The sequence below is a fragment of the Phascolarctos cinereus genome, unplaced genomic scaffold (assembly GCF_003287225.1).
Source record: "Phascolarctos cinereus isolate Bilbo 61053 unplaced genomic scaffold, phaCin_HiC Scaffold_150;HRSCAF=719, whole genome shotgun sequence".
NCBI lineage: Eukaryota > Metazoa > Chordata > Mammalia > Diprotodontia > Phascolarctidae > Phascolarctos > Phascolarctos cinereus.
Genome location: NW_027555459.1, coordinates 22334 through 43651, shown reverse-complemented (window position 1 = coordinate 43651; position 21318 = coordinate 22334). Strand labels below are relative to the sequence as shown.

The following is a 21318-nucleotide window of genomic DNA, read 5'->3' as shown; positions in this document are numbered from 1 at the left end:
CATTTAAAAATTCAAAAAATTCAAAGTTCAAATGGTGCTTTTATGACTCATATTATTCAAGGAAAAACACAAATAATTGGATTACTAGAATCAATGCATACTATTTTTTAAGTCTTACATTTGAATGATTAGATTTCTTTGGCAGCTAGTTAGACCTATTAAGAAAATAAAAAGCAAGGCAATATAAGCAATATCTGTTAGACTCTAATCTCCATGAGAAACAAACGCATTGAGCAACAAGCAAACAACTCTCCTCTCCCACTGGATCAGGTCATAGGATGTCGATCTAGATTGGGCTTTTAACCTTTTCCCCTCTGGCAACAGTTTGAAGCCTACTATGAATGTTTCTTTAAAAATGTTTTTAAATATGTAAAATAAAACACATAACATTATAAAGGAAACTAACTGTGTTGAAGTACAGTTATCAAAATTTTTTAAAAAACAAATTCCTAGATCTCCAGTCTAGAGGCTGGAAGGAACCTTTCACAATGAGGAACTTAGACCCAGACTTGCAAAGTGTATTACCCTCTGGATTATCTACATAGAAACAAAGAAGATTCATTTCCTAGGAACATTCATGTATACAATATGAAACAAAATTCAAGCTTTAATAAATTGCTCTAAATACAGCTCCCTACAGAGAAAAGAATGCTTTGTGGCCATCTTTTGCATATGAGTGGGTAGACTGGTGTATGGAAGATTATGTCAGGTACGGCTAAGTCTGAATGTGTAGTACGGACTGAGGAGACTAGCTGACCTCAAAGAGGGATAAGAGGAGATAATGCTTTGCAAATCTAGAGCAAAAGTATTTTCCTTTTATATCATAAAAATAATCATTCTCTTGTTTATTTGTTTTTTTCCTAAGCCAGGGCTAGCTACTATCTACCATAAGTGGAGGCTGACTAAAATTTATAAGTGACATTTTAAATGACTCAGTAGAATGATATTGAACCATGCAAAAAGTTCAACAAAACAGTTTTATTTCCAGTGTATAATTGGGTATGCACACAGGCATGACACAGGTTTAGATTCATTAAGTCTTCATGCGGAATTATATTCTTCCTAAAATAAGCCAGGTCCATCCAGGATCCACTATCTACACGCCGGTGTCACAACATTTATAACAAATGTGGTATCTGAAAAGATACAAATATAATAGGTTCATTTAAATTACTTATTTTACAGAAAGATTAAAAATTCAAGTCACACAAAACTCAAAAACTGTATTAAAAGTTTGAATATAAAACTCAGAGATCCCACTGGAATGCGTAAGGAATGGAAGCTCTGTATAAACCTGTGTTAAAATCAGTAATATGTAATGAAACATTACCAATAAAATGCTTTCATCTGTTCATTTTAAGTTTTCTAATTTAGCAGTTAACAAGATGGCACCCTAACAAAACCAATGAATTGTTATGATGAGGCACTTTTGTTAGTGACTAAACCAAAAGAACAAATTTGCTGCGTACTAATGCCAGCTGATTTACTCATCAATTTCTGGTCATAAACCTTGTAGAGACTTACATAGCATGTTACAACAAATACCTCGCTTATTTGTGTGCAACTATCCAATATATTTTTAAAATATATAGATATATATTTTTCTGAACTTTATGTTCTTCTGACCATAGAAATGCACAGTGAAGACATTCCACAGTGCACATTGATGAAACCAGCCCAAAATGAAGGCTGCATAATAACAATTCTAGTACAGAAACATATTTACAGAGTTATTGGAACATGTAACAGTATCATTTGAGTTGCTGTAGTGGACGCATCCCTCCATTTTAGAGACACTGATAAACTGTGATTTAGTTCCTGGGGTTAGGGATGGTTTTTGAGGATTGGCAACAGGTATAGGAGCATCATTTTGGTTGACATTCTGGAAGCTTTCACCATTTATTTGTTCAGGTGATTGGGATGGTCTAGAAAAAAGGGGTCTGTTTGTCAAACTTAAGGTGCTAGGGAAGCTGCCTCCATCTGATGTATAGATTTCTGTTTACTAGTGTTCTCCAGTCTATGCTCTCCGGGTTCTCCTGTGTTCAAGTCAGACGTGCTAGTACATAAGCGTTCTCGTGCGAGCCAGTCTGAAATGGAGAGGTCTTGGGCTGGGCATTTGGGTTTTAATCGAGTCACAGCAGAAAGTTCAGACTCTCTTTCCCACTCTGTTCAGGAACCTTCCAAGCATTTAAAACACTGATTTCTGCAAAATCACTTTGCCCTCCGAGGGTGTCGTCTTCTGATGTTTTTCCTTTTAGTACTCTCTGCAGAGCTATTTTTCTGACTTCCCACCCCAAACATGTCATCTGCAGATGCTTTGAGCCTCAGTTTTAGCCGGTCAGTTATTTTAATTCTCCAAGTGGGTTCATGTTTTTCTGATTCACTTCTAGCTGGCACCAGCAAATTCCCTGTTGACTTTCCTTTCTTCTTCATGTCAAATACTTTAATTACAGAGGATGATTCTTTCTCATCCTTGGTATCACCTACACCTTCACTCTCCGACTTGAACCGAGCTGACTTTTTTCTGGAGAGTGTATCACATTCAATAAGCTTATGTGAACTAAATGGCTGTCTCCGGCTGTCTAAACTTGGTGTTAAACTTCCCTCAGTACAACTTAATTCACTTCCTTCGGAGTTTCTCCGGCCTGTCTTCACCATTTCTTGGATCTTACCGCAAAAGAATTTCTCCGAAAGAAAACCTGTGGCAAAAACCGGAAAATCATTTTCACTGTCCGTTTCCACAGGTCGCCCTTCGCTGATCAATTCACTCTGCTCATCATCAGCCTCATCTCCCTTGCTCTCAGCAACTGACTGTACCTCTGGGCTTAGCCGGCTGCCATCGAGGCTGGTCAGGTAGGCAGTGGCCGAGTAGTCTGAGGGGGTCGAACTGGCACTGGCCAGGAACTCATTGCATTTAATTTCTGGACTGCACGATTTCTTAGCAGGCAATCTCATCAAGGATGGTGGGGAGGGAGTGCTAAGTAGAGCACCAAGGCCAGAAGAGGGGTCTGGGAGCTGAGAGGAGATCTGGGGGCCTTCTTTAAGCACGGTGAGACGGTAGCCGAGAGTAGGTGATTTGGTGTGTTTTGAGTTGGAGGGCAGCGAGGGCTCTCCACATGCCGCATTCTCTTTCCTTGGTGCCAGCTTTTCCTCTTTCCTCACGTGCGAGTCTTTTTTGCTACTAATATCCTTAGAAACACTAGTTCTTTGCTTTCTCACTGGATCATTCTCTCTTTTGGACTCTCCTCTGCTGTCCTCTTTACTACTATTATCACTGCAGGTTGTTCTGCAGTTTCTTTCTTGAAAAAGACGTTATCCAACTCATCCTCTGAGCTGCTTGGCTGTGCTTTCTCTTTTGTTTTTTTCCTCTTGCGACTGGCCGCTGCAAAGAGGGAGGATACAAGCAATTCCCTGCTATACTGATCCTTTCCGGATCCCCAAGAACCCTGGGAAGGAAAGAGAAAAGGGAAACTCAGGAAAAAAAACACAAAACTCAGCCATATTCACTTTCTCTTGAGGTGTTTTGGTCATATTCCCCCCTCAAACTTTCTAAAGGAAAAGAATACCAATAGCCCTGAAGTACTCAATTTTCAAGAAAATTTAATGGTTTGGTCTCTCTCTCTCTCTCTTTTCCCCTAGGGATCTTTCCAAACTCTTTTCTATATCCCTTAATTTCAGGACCCAATACCTCAAAGAACTGTCCTTAGTATTTTGAACTGACACATCAGAAACCAAGTCATTTATTGTATACAAGAGTATCCACTTGGAAGTCATAGTCAACAAGAATTAGCTGTTGTGTAAGTCAAGACTAGGGCAGTGTTCTTTAACTTTAACATTGGGGAGAGGCTATTAGTATTTATTAGACAAGATACAGTGAGTACAAACAACGACTAGTCTTCCAAGAGGACTGCCAAATAGGACATTTACTATGTTTGGCACTGGCTGAGATTCTACAGTGTTTTCCTCCTGAACTGTTGTCTATGGTTAATAAACAAAGATCCCCTCAACATTTCTTCAAAGTTATGTCATTATATTTTTAACAACATTTAGAAAAGCCTATTGATATTTTAACTTTAATTTTCCACACTGCTTTATCTTAAAACAACAACAGTGCTTAGTACCACGGTTTTAGCTACTGATATTTTCATTACAACAGAAATTTAGAAGCAAGGAATCAACTTCTGACACGCAGAGCTAATAGTGGCAAATGGTGGACTATGGTCCCACTATTGAAAACTCAGGACTGTGTGTCCCAAATCAAAATAACCAATCATAAAAGCAAAAAGGAACTTACAAGAGGCTCTTCTGCACCTTCTTCTGGGAAAAACCAGTCATGCTAAAAATTTAAAATAAAAAAAAAAGATGAGAAAACCCTCCAAACTGTCATTAGTATGGGGGACAGGACGGAGAGAAAATGTCTGTGTTAAGAGAAAGGAGAAAGAACTAAAATCCAAATGATCTTTCATTCAAAGAGCCTTTTCTCAAAGACTAACCACCCACTTACATGTTGGATAAGGGTTTCTACAATTTTGTGCTGGTCAGGCATGTGAGTCACCATATGTGCCATGTTATCTTCTGGCGGTCGCACAAGGGTTGGGCCAAAAACAATGCCTAGATTTCTTGGTTCCATCTGAAAAAAAGGATGGGAAAGGGGGGAGAGAGCGGAAAGATGGCATCGTCTTATTGAAAAACATCAGAAATTGTCTGGCACAAAAGAGATGTGATTAATATTCAAAGAAGCTTAAATTTCCAAAAGCCAACGTTGTCTTGAAGAAAAATAGAAGAATGAGCAAGCCCATTTGGCTCGTGACTCCATACTTGCACATTCACCCCCAGCTTGTATCTTCACTCTGTCATTTCTCCCTACCTGCAATGCCAATTCTTATCCATTTCATATCTTTCCGTTTTTAAAAAATTCAGTTCAAAACACCTTTTAGGAATCCTAGGGATTTGTATCAATAGTCTTAATTCTGAGTGCCTTCTGCAAATATATACTTGGTACTCTTATAATGACATTGATTCAAACATTGTTTTGTAAATCTCTCTAAATCTTTGCATATGGGTCGGGTACTCCCAATCTGATTATAAGGCTCTCAAGGACATGGACTTTGTGTGCATTTTCTTGGTATCTAATAACAATGGAAAGATACATTGTTCTGAAATTAACTGGTGTTTGAATAATGGTTATTTGATGTTACGTCATCAACAGACTGTTCAAGGAACAGTCCCTTGGAAAAATCAACCCTGAAAACAAAAAGAGAAGTGTGTAATAAAGATCAATTTGTCATCCAACATTTATGAAGCACTTCTTATGTTCCAGACACTAGTCTAGATTGGGAAGGGCTTACACAAAATAAAGGAGTCCTTGCTTTTTTCTACAGACAAAACTACTAGAGCTGTGGAAGCAGGAGAGTGACGCGATTCTACCTGTACGTTAGGAAAATCATTTTGAAAAGCTGTGTGGAGGATAGGTTTGAAATGAGGGAGACTATGGACAATCCTACTGTAATAATAATCCAGGTGAGAAACAAGGAGATGGATAGAAGAGATGTTGTGAAGGCAAATATTTGGCAACTGACTGGATATAGGAGGGGACAAGGTAGACAGAAAGCTGGGGATGACTTCAAGATTGTGAGTCTGGGTACCTGAAGGATGGTGGTTCTCTCAACAAAAATAGGGACATGTGGAAGTTGGGGAGGAAAGATAAGTTGTGATTATCTAACACTGAGTTTAAGATGGCTGTCAGACAAGTACAGTCTGAAATATTCAACAGGCAGTTCACGATGGGGGTCCTGAATCTCAATAGAGTACCTGGGGCTGTATATTTACAGATGTGGGAGTCCTTCCTAGAGATATCTGGTCATTCAAACCATGGGAGATGATGAGGAAAACCTAGAGAGGAGAGCATATAGCCAGGAGTAGGGGATGGTGAACAGTTTCAAATACTTCAGAGATCAAGTGAAAGCATGTATTGAGACCTGAAGGAAGATTGGGAAGAAGTCTTTTGGCTTGGCAAACAGATCATCTGCAGCTCTGGTTTGTGCTTAAGAGGAAGGGCAGAGGCATGGGTGTAGACAGCTTTTACTAGAAGTTTGCTTATGAAAGGGAGAAAAGAGAAAGTACACATAGCTTTCAGGGATGCTGGGGGCAAGGAAATTTTTTTTTTCCCTCTTGAAGGGGAGGAGAGTAAAATACATTGTAGACAGGAGACAGTGAAATGTAAGAGAGAGGGAGGACTGGTTTTGAAGGGAAGGGTTACCTCTTCATCAGAGATTAGAACTGAAGCAAAGGAGGAGAGACGAGAGGATTTAGAGTCAGAAGATATTCTAGCTCATTTTTTAGAGCAGGAAATTCAGGCCTTAAAGTAAAGTAACTCATTCAAGGTCACATAGCAGGTAGTAGTCAACAGAACTTGGATCTGTACCTCAGTTTTTAATTTAACTATACTGTTCTATCTAAGTAAAACCACATTACTATTGTCTGGCATAATATCAAAAAGGAAATCAAGTTCTTTTACCACCAAGAAATCTTCATGCCCCAAAGATGTAAACTGCTGCAATGTATACTACTAACTGAGAAAGAAGCATATCAAGGGTAGGCCAGCCAAGAAAAAAGGGAAAGAAGTGCTGGGAGAAGCCACGATCCTTTTTTTTTTTTTACTGGCAGATACCAGAGGCAGAAAGAAGACCAAACTGTGAAGGGTTTACATAAACAGGGGGCCTGGTGCATATCTCAGCATTCCCTGTACTGGAAACTTTTTTCTTTCTTTCTTATTTTTGGTTTGTTTTTGCTTTTTGGTGAGGTAAAGGGGTTCAGTGACTTCCCCAGGGTCACACAGCTAGGAAGTGTCAAGTGTCTCAGGTTGCACTGGAACTCAGGTCCTCCTGACTCCAAGTCCAGAGCTCTATCCACTCTACCATCTAGCTGCTCTTGGAAACTCTTTTTAAACTACTATGTTTTTAAGGTTCAAAGTCATCCATCACCTCACAGTTCTTTCTACTAATCTTTCCCACTCCTATCATACTGACCCGGCAATTATGAGCTGTGTGAAGGCCAGGAGATGAGAAAGACAGACATATCTAAGGAGGGAAGAAAAATATCTGAACCATCAGAACTAGTTTACATCTGTGCCCTTTCCTTCTGCTGTTTCTAGATCTGGGGACCTGGTTAGTGACTAAGCCAGCTAGACAAATTTGTGCCCATTCCTTTTCATTAGCAGTCTCCTTTGAATTTTGTGATATACACCATAAGGTTTGGATTGAAAACGTGAAAGAATATTTCTAGAATTCTTTATTTACCTACCTTGTTTTTTTCTGAATTTTCTGCTACTGTCTTCAGATGAGCAGAAAGAAACTTAAGGGTTTCGTAATGATGTTCAGGCAAATCATGAATCTGTAAAAACATCATTTCAGTGATAGATTTAAAACTCGTAAAACTTTCTGTTGTCGTCCCCAAACTCACCAATAATACTCACTAGTCTTTTTAATGTTTTAAGACGCTCCAGGGGATCTTCTTTCCGAATGGCTGCAATAAAGTCCTCGTATTTATCTGGCAACAGAAAGACATTTTTTTCTCAACTGATTAGGCGAAATGTATCCTTCGTATTGCCAACAAAATAACAGGTATTTCTTTAGAGAAAAAGAGTGGGTCTGAAGTAGGTTTAAAATTTAGGCCTCCAAAATAGCATCAATTTGAATGAGAACTATGTTCAAGTAACTTAGAGTGCAAAAGTTCCATGAAAGCAGAAACTTTGCCTTCACCATAACTCTCCTTTTCCTGCCCTCAATACCAACCACAACATCATCTCTATCTCTATGTATAGCTTTATTAATACGTGTGTGTGACATGCTCAGCAAGGATTTGTTGATTGACTAAAAACATGTAAATAAAGGTCATGTACACTAACATGTTTAAAGATTCTGTCTGGGGAGAGTAAGAAATGTTATTCTGAGCCAGAAATAAGGAGGAGCCCAACAATGTAGCTTGGCTGAATGTCAATAAACTTGTTTCCATGGATTCTAAATAGCGAAATTTACCTCCCCCAAATCCCAGTTTACTACCAGAGAACTTTACTTTCTTTATACTTTTCTTTAAATTAAAACATAGGGGTAGGACAATTAAACTGATTTTACAGAAGATAACTTACCATTTGTGAAGAGAGGCTCAGGGAGTTTTCTGAAGAACAGTTTCAGCAGACTGCTGATAACATTCAAGTCTTGCCATTTCTAGGCATGCAGAAGGGAAATATGTAATATGTCACAGTCACCATAACATTCTGAAACATGAAAATGAATGAATGAACTTACATCATCCTGTAGATTGATGTCAGCCATTCCTTTGCTGAGTTCTTCTTGCATCCTATAGATGGCAGCATGATTTCCAGGAACTCTATAAATCCCTGTATGGTGAAGTCCTCTTTCCTTAATTAACTGGCAGCAGATCTCAACTATGCGTGGAATGTACTACAAAACAAAAAGAGATTATTCTTATTTTTAGAGGCCTCACATGATCATATTAAGCTATTATTTATCTCTACATAAAATATGTTTCTCAAAAAAAAGATTTGCTCTTTAGGTCATGTGGAGAATCAAAAGAATAGTGAGTTCGGTTGTAGCTGAGTTAAACATATTTGGACTGCTGAGATGGAAATGAGGATGTAAGAGGGGAAAGAGTTATCTGATAGAGTAATTGGTGTGGGAGTCTGGAAGACTTAGCTTCAGAATCCTGCCTTCAGCATTTATTAGCTGTGAGAAGGTGGGCCCGTGACTTCCCTCTGCCAAGACCCAGTTTCCATGAAAAGGGTCTAATGATGACTGCAGCATCTTTTTCACAGGGTTGTTATTGTAAAGCTTTGTAAGTCTTCAAGTGCCAAATATGGTTGTTCTGATGACTGTCAAACGACTGGATATGTTCTGGCTGCGCAAAGAACACTAGAAGTCAGGCAATTAGCTCACGAACAGAGTATGGGAATGCAAATTGCTCTTAAAGAAGGTCAACTTTACTTCAGACTTGAAATCTAGCTTTTTACACACCTCTCCCAAACACATATTGATTTAATGTCTCAAAAAAGATATTGGCCTGCCAGCTGTTTTCTAAACTTGGCCTCTTGTTGAGGGCAGAGACTAACCAGGGGACTGGCAGGGACAGGGGGCGGGGTTTAATGGAGAGAGGTAGCTGCTCAAATGAGGCTTGCAGGAAGAACAGGACTTCCAGAGGTTCACTTAGGGATGTCACTCTGGCTTGAGTGAACAGATGCTCGTAGCACATCAAACTTCAATTTGGGGATACAAAGTTAGTATACGTCTATACGGAGCACAATCCTAATAAAGTTTCAGAAAACAACAGGCAGGCTTCCAGAAATGATAGTGTCTTTAATGTAATCCATCTTTGGTAACTAATGGCTAAAAAGGGTAGCGAATGCAATATTCTGCTGCTTCTTGACTATCCAAACTGTTTCCATTTGAATTGTCTTAGGAAGATTCTGAAGATCACCTGGCAAGATAAGGTACCCAGCAACTGATGTCCTCTCTGAGGCTGACCTGCCAAGCATTCAAATCCTACTGCAGAGAGCACAGCTCCCATGGGCTGGCCACATTGTGCGAATGACTACCATATGTTTGCCGGAAAGACTATTTGATGGAGAACTAGCACAAGGCAAATGCTCACGCACAGGTTAGAAGAAGCAGTACAAGGACACTCTCAAGGTTTCTCAAGAACTTTACTATCAATTGTGAGACATGGGAGATGTTGGCACAGGACTGCCCAGCCTGGTATGCCCGCATCCAGCATGGCACTAGGCTCTCCATGAGCCAAGCAGAAATGCAGGAGCACAAGGGAAACGTGACATGTGTGCGTTTAGAGATATCTCCACCCCAAATGTTCAAATGGACTGTTTGTTCCCAGTCTGTGGTAGAGCCTTCCAAACCCATATTGGATTGATGAGCCACAGTCAAATACACTGTCCCTTGACACCAACATTGGGATGTCATTGGTCCTCCTTGAGTACAAAGGTGGAAACAACAATAAAAACCATTTGACCAACTATCTTCTCTAATGTTGTTTCCCACATCTGCATCAAAATCATCCAGGATTCCGTGAAAGATTTCTCAGGGATAACTTTGTTCAACTTTGGATTAGTAATTTCAAGGGAAGCATAAGACAGACAGATGTGTGCTTGCTCGAGGAGTTCGGCATTGTCATGAAGTACAAGAAAAGAAAGTGGTGGTATTGGTGGTGAGGTCCTCCAGATGCTCTTGTCCAAAGACGGCACTGAGCCGAATGAAATTTCCATGTCTTTATACAGAACCTCCTAAGTGAGATCTCTACTCTCTCCAGAAAGTAGGCCTAATACTCCATACAGGAAACAGAGTCGAAGAAGTAGAATGTCTCCTGGAGACTGCAATATGCATTTGGATGGTCAACCTGGAGAACTAGCCTATCAGTACATTGATCTTAGATATTCTAAGAGGACAATGAGCTGACCCCAGAATTGAGCAGAAGCAGAGCAGGCTGGATTGCCTTTGCAAAACCGGACAGTTTTTAATAACCTCAGATATTCCCCTGAAATAAAATCTCATCATTTTAACATCAACATTAACATCAACAGCAAAGACCATAATTTCATGCAGAAATTAAATCAAAGTAAATGATAGAGCTCGGCAGAAAGTCTCTTAGTCAGCAAACATCTGCCTTGATAGCCAAATGTTGAGAGATGGCTCCTGAAGCCAACACCAAGTTAGAGTATAAACTCATTTGTAAAATCTTTTTTAAGAAAAGGATGGCAGATGATTACTGTCAGCTTTGTCTCGTAAAACAAAGGAGAGTCACTAGACAGTAACACCTATCTAAAACATATTACAATTAACTATTTCATCCATCAAGGACACTGGGATCACCCCACCTGGAGCTTAACATCACAATCTCCAAGACATAGAAGAAGTAGAAAGGGCTTTAATGAGAAAGTAGGAAAAGCAGTCCTACTGGGACAAGTATGTCATTAATAGAGGATGTTGGTGGTGATGATATCAACTTCTAAGGATGTTTGTTGAGTGGTGGTTTTTAAGGTATCTAAGGAATGGGGTATGGACAAAATCTCACTCTGATGAAAGGTATTAGGCAACATGAGGGTTTTCACAAACGATATCTGACAGTGGAGCACATCTCAAAATTAACTGAAATTCATAGAGAAGATAATATCTTATTAACAAACATAATGTTTATTAATTATGAAAAAACATTTGACTCATGCAAAATGCTGTCTTCCAGGCTCTTTTCCAACAAGGTGTCTCCCACCGAGACACCATCCTCATTTTATTTTATTGACAGCTTAAATCATGTTATTTAATCACCCTCTGATCAAAAGCATCCAGTGAGGCATAAAACTGGAGATATGTGCTAGTGAATTGAGCAAGTTCAGCGTAGAGTCAAGGGGGAAAAGGGACCCGCTGTGGATGCTGAGAGGTTCTACACATGGTCCTGTTTGTAGATGACATCCTGCTCATTGCCTCAAGCCACAAGACATTGCAGAGCCTCCTGCAAGAGATCTGCAATCCCTCAAAGGAGTTTGGCCTGACCATCTGTGCAGGGAAGACCAAATGGATGCCCAGACGCCAACATGTGTCTGAATGGACACCTACTGCATCTGTCCAATGGGACCTATATCTGGGTCCAGAGATGAAGAGGAGGATGAGAGCAGCTGGACTGCTCTTGGAAAACCGCAAAACCTTTTTGAACAACCCCAGGCTTCCAAGTTAAGGAACATCCAAAGGTCAATAGAGAAGTGTAGGTTGGGCACAAGGGGGTTACCCATTACAAAAAGGAAATTATGTACACATTAAGAATGTCATGGAAAGAAACATGACACACAAAAAAAGATGAGGTGGTCACTGAAGTGAGGGCAAGGGATTACCAATGCATACCTTGTACCTCCAGTGGGAGCTACAAAATGTCAAGAGAATAAAAAGTAAGGCCCCTGTCATGGGTGCACACCCTTGCCAGGGGCCAATTTACGGAAGACATGGACAACCATCAGAGATTGTTCCCCATATCACTGGAGGGGGGCACCCACACTGATGAGGTTACAGATGCTTTGGACAATTAGGGTACAAGCAAGACTTTTGTCTCCTATCGGATTCGTGTGAGCTGGCAGGCAGTCACCAAGGGTGACCCCAAAGGTTCCTACAGGCTTTTTCGGAAGTGTTTTGTTCTTAACGTTTGCAATGCCTTTTCTCCACGTGCCTTCTGGAGGACTGGTGTCATCTTTGGTTATTGTTGAAAACAAGGAGGTCATACATTGGGGGAAAAAAGAGGGGAAACAAAATGTTTGAATCATAATTGAAATACATGGACTATGTTGGCTTAAATGGGATCCCTTTAACATAAAAAAGCACCAATTAACAATGTTTCAGTTCATCCTAATCCACCTCTTGTCTTTCATTACCAAATGGAAATTATTTTCTTCCATGTATTTTAAAATACACGGAGAGTTGTTTTTCATCCCTTTACAATGCGAATTACGCTGAAGTTTTCAATGAAAAAAATTACACAAATGTTCACAAAGTCCCTATTATAACTAAGGTAACTGTGCTAGAAATACAGAGAAAGATTCTTGAAATATTCTAGATCCATGATCTTCTACTACAACATCTTTAAGTTTTTAATACTCCAGTCTTTATCTATACACACACGCATGCACATATATGCGTGAGTACATGTGTTGACAGTCTGATCTCTTTTTTCTTGGACTAGATGTGTAATACTATCAGCAGATGGAGCTCATTCTAGAAATACAGATTCCTGCTCAGAGAGAGGCTTCTAGCCCTCAGAGGTTAAGAGTCACACAATCAAGGTCACACAATCTCTATGGGCCAGGGGGAAGATTTGAATTCAAGGTTTTTACTGATTCTGAGGCCAGCTTTCTACCTGTTATTCCAGGCTACCTCCCATTCTTGTATCTAAACAAAAAAATAAAGAGCTGGATAATATGCCTGGGGGCTTTCAGATTTCCACTCCAGATAATATGAGCCCTGTGTTTTCCTGCTAAGGAGGCCTTCGTGAGAGTTTCTTAAAGGAATATTTAAATGATTAGTGCTGGTAGTAATGAATCTTGTTAAGAAAAGATGGAGCCTGAGATGACTCAATTCCAAAGCGGGCCTCTTTAAGTACCACGGTAGCCCATCTAATTTATATCTATGTGTGTAACATGCGAAGTTCTTCATACTGTACAGGTTTAATTTCTGTATCAAACAATGGGTGTTAGAACTGAATTTTGTACTTGCAGTTTTAAGGAATACATTTTGCTTGCTTTTAAATATTTTAATATATAGACTATCAGCTACATCTTTTGAGCCCAAGCCTGAAAGGGAAAGTACCCCCAGGTTTGTGGCCCTTATAAGCCAGATAAACCCAACCACTGCCGGTTAGCAAAAAACAATATTTAAGGAAGAAATTTCAAAGTTAAAATAGGTTTAGAACTTCATATTCTAAGTAGTCTTAATCACCAAATGTGTCAAATCTCTCCAATAAAAACAGGCACCTTTACTGAGGAGTTTTCTTTCTGACTCTTCTTTGGGGGAGTGTGGACTCTGAAATTTTGGTTCTGCTTTAGCACCAAGCAAAGTCTGCCTGATACTGAGACTCTGGCAAGGTATTTTTGACAACTGGTCTGCTTTGCTGAAGGAAGAAGAGGGTAGAATTGGCTCTAGGCCTTTCTTAATTTATACTTACCATGGTCGTGTGACAGCTGACAGCAAATTAAAGGGGCTGAACTTGGAAGGCTGGGAGGAATCTGTGCTCTAGTGGGCACATGAGAGGTGGATGCTGAAATGACAGCAGAAGCAGGAATATGTGCCACATCCTGATCAATGCTTGGGCTGGTTGGCTCATCTAGAAAGTAATACAATACATTAACCTGTTAAGTGGTGTCATTAACAGAGCAGAAACTAAAGAATAACTTGTTAGAGTTTCTGGGTACAAATTTTTAAAACTGGATTAGTCAGTCATAAATCAACCTGGGAGTGGAGCAGACTTGATCTCATTTCCCAGCGATATTTTAGTAAAGAGAGGAACCAATGACATTTAAAACTGATTATCACCATTGTAAGATACAGCAACGCAAAACATTAAATTGGACCAAACATGTTCACTGCATACAAAGCAAATACTATACAAGTAATTTAGTTTTGAATCCCCACTTTTATAGTTCAGTTTGAAGAACAACTCAGTACCAACACAGTATATATGTAAGGCCTTTTTAGCTTGGAAAAAAGAATCAGCAATTCGATTAATAAGATGATACTTGAAAAAAAAATAAGTGACATTATTCAAGAAAGAATTATAAAACAGTGAGAAGAAATCATAAAATTATTTTGGAATTAGTATTTTCGTATACTAAATTAGTTCTTTCATTAACTGATTATATAAGGCATTAAAGTATAGCTCCCCAAACTTTACAAAATCAGAAGGGTTAAATCAAGAACAATACTCCCTTCACCACAATTTCAGAGGTACTACAAACATGTTTTGCAATATTCAAAGAAACCAATAAGAGAAAACTTGATTAAAATTGAATTCTCCTTTGAAGAAGTACCAAAACATACAGTTTTACTTGTCAAGCCTCACTGATTGAGCTTTTCAAATGTTCTGAAGCAATTCATGACTTTGTGCAGCATTTATGTGTTTAGAGACAATGAATATATATACATATGTATATGTTTATGAGTGTGTGTATATATGTATATATGCAGGTGTATATACAGATGTATATATACACACACACAAGTAAACATTTTTCCTCATCAGTGAAAAAATGAAAGTTCAAATACTAGAAAGTCTTCAGTTTGGGGAAATAATGATATATTACCATAATGAATACATCATAGACGCTTTGATTCAACAGATTACAAAAACCTATTAATCATGTAAAAGGCATAATTATGTTTTGAAATAGAATAAAATTCCAAAAGAAGATGTGACCATGTATGTACTACGTCTCTAAAAACATAAATGCCTCCCAAAATCATGAATGGCTTTAGGATATTAGAATGTCAGGAGACAGCAAAGCTTCACAAATGGAATGATACAGTAATTTGTTTAAAAATCCTTTTTTCTTTAAAAATTTGTAAGCCATGTGAAGTTATAGAAGAACACTGATTATTTCTACTTCCTGGAGGTATAAAGGCTAATCCAGTAGTGTGAAACCCAAACAGAATGGAGGTTATTCATTTTGTTCAATATTTCCCAATTGTACCTTAATCAGGTTCAGGCTGCACTTTGCTGGTGTTTGACCCCTTTGTGCTAATCACTACTTGAACAATTAGCTTTAATAATTCTATTAGGCTGATAACTGCCTTTTTGTCACTTCTGGCCATTAGTACAAGTTGAGAATAAATCAGACATGTCTCCTACATAATCACTTGCCCAACGTTTGAAGGTTGTGTGGCCTCTCAATGTTAAAGGATGTTTTCTTTCCCATCACTTGCAAACTACTTGTGTGTTTTAAAGAAAAGTCACAATTTTGTGTCCTTCACCAAGAAGCAATGTGCATGGGCAGTGGTTGGTATACGCACTGTACAGCACCAAAAATTAAACTGCTGTGAAACATTTCCCAATTACACTTGAATCTGGTTCCAGTTGCCTTTGGGGGGCCTTTGAGGGTGGTACCTCTGGTGTAGAGAGCTCTGAAATTAAGCATCAGAGGTGGGACTTAAATACAATTCTTCTTGCCTCTCTATCCATTACAACACACAAGGTTCTATTTTTGTTATATGTATAGTAGTAGCATGATCGTTGATGGTAAACCGCATTAAACACATGTGGTCAGAAAGTCAGTGTCCTTGGAAATGTACTGAAAGAGCCAAAGTTAGTCTAAAGTATTCTCCCACGTAGAACAAAAAGAGCTTGTCAAGAAAGGCTGAAGCAGCTCCAAAGGGCTGCTCTGCCTTGGAGGCTCTATCCATTCATCGACCCTATTGCAGGGAACGGCAGTCACGTAACGCTACATCCTTGATGCAAGGATGGGGTTTGTGAGCCAATTCTAAAGGGTAATGAGAGTCTAAACAGATTCTACATACTCCCTGTAGCTTCAGCTGGATATAATCAATGATGCCAACACAACTCCAGGTTACTCCTGAGGAGCATGGGTTTCATCTTCACGGACGCAGGCAGGATGGGCACATTCCTTCTCGACTCTATGTGGCACTGGGCAAGCAATGACAACTCTGGACCTCTGTGAGGTCACCAGTCCAATGAGGGCTTTAGGTGAGACCCTCTCTCAGCTCTGCTTCTGCTTTCAACAAGGGAGAAGGCAGGAGATGCTCATGCTTAGATTTCCCTAGTGAACATGACATTGTTCTTTCTTCACTAAAGCATCATAAGACTGTAAAGAACTGCACAAAGCCCAGTACACCACAGAGATGGAACCCTCATCGTGACCCATGAAGCAGCAAACAAGGGCCAGTTGGGGGTGAGGAAGAGGGTGAAAGCCACCCCCTTTTGGCCTCTGGAATTGAGCTCACCCAAAAGCTAGTGGAATAAGTGAGCCCCTGAGGAAAGGATCAAACTGACCAAGGAGAAGGGGTTAAGAGGGAGACCCTTTGGGGCTGGCATCAGCCCCAGCAGGACCAGGCAAGGTGGTCCTGAACTGCAGTTGGCTAAAGGAATGAAACTTCCCTATGTGCCCCGTGCCCTCAAGCTCAGTCCTACCAGTGAGAAGCGGGTAGAGCGGGCAATAAGGGCTCTCAGGGTCCTTGGAGTCAGCATGCCATGCCCAGCCCCTCTGCTCAGGTGTTGCAAATGACTCTGTGGCTTCCATCTTGACTCTGACCCCCAAACCCCAGAGGGCTTCCACTACTAACGGGTGGCCAAGTGGTCTAACTTCTCAAAAGTTCCGCACTTTGAGGGAGGTCCCAAAGTTCCATACGCTTGGCAGGGATGTGCTCAGGGCACTCAGGCTTCACCTATGCAGGAGCCTCTCAGGAGCTGAAATAGACTCTTGTCTTTGGTGGGGAGGGCAGGGTCATGGGGGTCAGTAAGTCTCACCCCAACCCCTGCTCATCAGCTAGACTGGGGAGGGAGAACTTATTAAACACTGAGTTAAAAAACAATCTTTGGTGTGAAGAAACATGACCCACAAATAGGGTTTTCCGGTAAAACCAATTTCACTGGAGCAAAATCTGCAGTGGTCCATCTGCAGAGAAGGCACTGGGATGGGCCACAGTTTACTCTTATCAAGTCCAGAGAAAATTTCTCTACTACCACCAGTCTTACAGAAACAAATGATCCTACATCCATTGAAAATTTCCTAGTGCGTTGTACCCTTTCTAGACAACACTTTGTGGAAATGTGGTACGTACTCTCAATTGAGAAAGGCACCTTCCTTCAAGCATTGTCTAATTAACCATTTCTGCTCTTTTAATCAAACTTTCCTTCAGTTAATTCTGGATCAATTTGAACAAACACACGAGTAGTGTTTTGCTGGTACTGTTATGCTCCCTATTGAAGGTAGATGAGTTTTTATGGTTTGTGACTTATTCATTTTCCCCTTTTTGTACTTAGTGGATATAAAAACATTTGTTCAATTTGACCTGCAAAATATTCTGAAAAAGGTTTCTCAAGCCTTACCTCTGAGCTTTCTCTTCCGGGTAAATAAACGCTTAATACCATTAAACACTCTCATACATCTAGTGAGCTTCATAATAGCAGCTCACCTAAGCCTTCAGATATCTGAAAACAACTGCACAGTTATTCAGAGTCAACATCTGTTGCCATGACACAGTTAGAACAGAACGAAGAGTCACAAAGGTGGGGTAGAATGCCAAAGGTCATCTAACCACCAAACAGCAACAGCAGGTCTGAGACTTGACCACTATTCTTGTGATGCCAAGTCCAGCAACTTTTTCCACCATGTTACAGGCACTAAAGGTCTTCCCCTCTGAAGCTTTATCATGATGGAGGTGACCCTTTGTTCTCTGGCTGGGCCTATCAGATTGGAAGGTTTTGAATAAAGTTCATGTGATTTTTCTTCTGATGACTAGTGTAGAGGCTCTTAAACTCACTCTCTCCACCTGCACTAGATTATTAGGTTGGGTCCCGAGGGATAACTGCTCGTTCTACCCTCAGGATTTCAAGAGTAATCCTCAGGAATTGTGGCTCACAAGCCAGGGTGTTTCATCTTGCCCATATCAAATGGTCGATTAACATGAATTCATTTTTATCCAAGGATATTTACTGATAAGTTATAGAAAGGACCAAAATATAACATCTTACCCCCGTTTGGCCCCCCCCAAAAGTCCTGCCCTCTGTCTTCTGCATATCTACTCAGCTTCTGGGAAGATTAGATTCAAAACTTGTAAGCACTGAAGTATTGACATGAGCAGCCTGAATTCAGAGAGGCTCATCACCAAACCACTGGCCACCAGCACGTGACAGTTTTTGGTCACAATGATTTATTAAACAACACCTTAGCTCATTTGTACAGGGGATCCCAAAAGACTCCTTGGATTCCTGGTAGACAGCTCTACAGCTTACAAAGCTCCCTGTATATAGAGGGAGTCCCAGAAGTCTCCATACACTTTTAATCTTTAATAGACATAGATCTTCAACCTTAAAATGGAGACTTTGGGGATGGGCTGTATGATCCAGTGTGTGCCCACAGTAACCAGGGTGGGCTCCTAAGGCAAGATCTTTACCCCACCCCCACTTTAGAGCTGCAGGGATGAATCCTGAGAGAGGGTCTTTGCCGACACACATCCAGGCAGGAGAGCAGGAGTGCCAGGACATTCAGAGAGCGAGGCCTTTTTCATTCTGAACCCAGGTTTTCTTTCCATTGCATTTCCATTGCCTCAGGGGGACCTGAGTTCAGATCCAGCCTCAGACACCCACTAGTTGTGTGACCTAGGGCAAGTCATTTAACCCAGATCACTTCAGCAAAAAGTAAACAAGAAAAAAGAAAGAAAAACTATATGGGCTAGCTATTTAGACTTGCCCCTTGCCGTGAAAATCAGGTTGACCAAAAGGCTTTTAGGAGAGCTTTTGGCACACTAGGGCTAAAACGGATCTATAACCAATGCAGAGCCTAAACTGAGCTCCAACACTACAGATCCCTTAAGATTTCTGTTCAATTAAAAGGGGGGAGGGGGACAGGCACTCCTAATGTAGATAGAGAGCAGTCCATGACTTAGTGCGGAAGTTCTTAAGGAATTGTTTAGGCACCAAGGGATTAAGGTAGATCCCTAGGGTCACCTGACCCTAAGGCTTCCTGACAGCAAGCCCGACAGTAGAGTCCCAGTGCCAGGCTGACTCTCATGTGTTGTGTAGCTCATCAATTCGGTGTGAAATGTTCAGCAAAACTAAATCATAACCGCTAATGCTACCTCCTTGAGCTTTGCTTTGTTTGGTTATCTCATGAGACCTACAGTATCTCCACCGCAAATTCCATTTGACTTCTGTAGACGTCCATGCTACTTGCCTTTACCCATTTGTTGCTGCTTATCCTTCACTCTCAAAGAGGACCAATGACATCAGGAGGGTGATGTCTTGACTTGCAAGTCCCACTCTCGGCTACACTCTCTAGACTCCATCTCCTTCTCCTCATATATTTGGATCACATTCCCACAATGAGAAATCTCCCACTGGGGCCCTCCTCGCCTCATTGGTGACTCTTTCCATTGACCACCATTCTGGAAAGGACCTCAGCCATACCTCTTCTCATTCTGGCCTTAGCATTCCTCAGACTCCACCCTCTCCCCGGAATTCGTAGTTACCTCACTCCCTTTCCAGCTGCTCTATAACAGGGCTTCGTAAAGTTCTTCCAGGCTTAGTTCCTTTTCCATGTTGTGGTTGCATGATCTGAGGGCGTGTGCAGTGCAAAGTTCACGTGCTTTGTGTTCAAAACCAAGGCTTCCATGTAATATGGGCAAGCAAGAGTGGCCAGAGACACCTCGAATTCATCACACATTTGATTTTGAATCATTTTTGGTCGTTGCACATTCAGAAACCTTTTACTGTTGGCAAATTTTCCATGACCCCCATATGGGGTCACGATCCACAGTGTAAGGAGCGCTGTAGGCCTATATGTATTGTGTTTTCCTGTGAAAATGGAAAGTCTTGAGGGCAGAGACTGTCTTGTTTCCATCTATATCTAGTGCTTAGCCCAGCTTAGTGCATATGAAGTACTTACTGAATACTTTGTCCTTCCTTACCTGTCTAGCCTGTATCCTTTGGCACTGGGCCACAACAAATAAGCATTCTTGTTGCTTCAAGGCTTCACATTCTCAGAACAGCCTACATTCAATGTACATTTCGATCACCTTTTGAATGATGAAAGGCATCAGAAGTCATCTCTATCTCCAAGCCCATGCTGTATCCTCGTGATGACTCAGATGTTAACTCATGTCACTAGAGGGAAGACGGCACACAGAAAATCCAAAATGGCAGGTCATAGAGAATTGTAGTGGGCTAGCTTGGCATGCATCCCATGACTCCACATTGTTTTTCCTAGTTATGCTCTAATCTAGTACTGTCCTGGATTTTCAGGGCTGACCTTGGGCAGTAGTTGGCAGCCCCTCCCTCCATTTCTGAGCATCAGTCTCCTTCCCTCTCTTTCTTTGTCTCCTCCTAGGACTCAGTGGCTGGAGTGCAAAGCAAAGTCTGTCTTTGGCACTTTCTCATTTCCCCTTTCAATGCTCCCTTTTTGCCACTCAGAGTCAATGAATTTACTTATTTATTCATTGATTCGTATGTTTGTTTTCCTCTCCAGCTGAATGTTTAGAGCTAGGAAGACCTAGATCCTAGATTTTAATCTTGCCTCAGATACAAAGTAGCTGTGTGACCCTGGGCAAGTCACTTGAGGAAACTGAGGCTCAGTAAAGTGATGATAATAATAGCACCGACCCCACAGGGTTGCTGTGAAGTTCAAATAAGATAATGCATGTAAAGAACTGTATTGATGTGGGCTATTATTATTATCTAGCCTAGGTTGCTTGTTCTTGCCTGTTTTGTTATCTCTTAATAGCCCCAAAATGGTGCAAAGACAGATCATTATTCTTTTTAAAAGAACTGCTAAAAATCCTGTATACTGTGTAGTGCTACTTATTCCTGGCTTATGTCTAACTTGAAGAAATAGGACAAATCTAGCCTCAGTTTCCCCATCTGTAAAGTGGGAATAATAATCCTATTTTTATCTGCCTCATGGCCTAGTAAACAGCAACTTATAACACTCCAAAGCATGTAAATGGAAGTAGTTCTTATTTATGGAACAGGCCTGTGTTTTAATCAGTTCAGGGAGCTCTCAGTGAGGAAAGCCCTCTACTAGCGTACATC

The 21318-nt window shown here is 40.6% G+C and overlaps 1 protein-coding gene across 1 annotated transcript; it reads right to left on the bottom strand.

Moving 5' to 3' along the window:
* Nucleotides 1-1690: 1690 nt before the first annotated feature.
* LOC110204234 (rho GTPase-activating protein 21-like) lies at nucleotides 1691-20474 on the bottom strand. Its single transcript, XM_078150657.1, is given in 14 exon segments — nucleotides 1691-2001; nucleotides 2004-2159; nucleotides 2162-2229; nucleotides 2231-3278; nucleotides 3281-3492; nucleotides 3866-3978; nucleotides 4295-4336; nucleotides 4505-4630; nucleotides 7303-7392; nucleotides 7475-7548; nucleotides 8147-8225; nucleotides 8307-8462; nucleotides 13726-13884; nucleotides 20199-20474. Coding segments are annotated over 13 exon segments (2463 nt in total). The 5' UTR covers nucleotides 13729-13884; nucleotides 20199-20474; the 3' UTR covers nucleotides 1691-1705.
* Nucleotides 20475-21318: the final 844 nt, after the last annotated feature.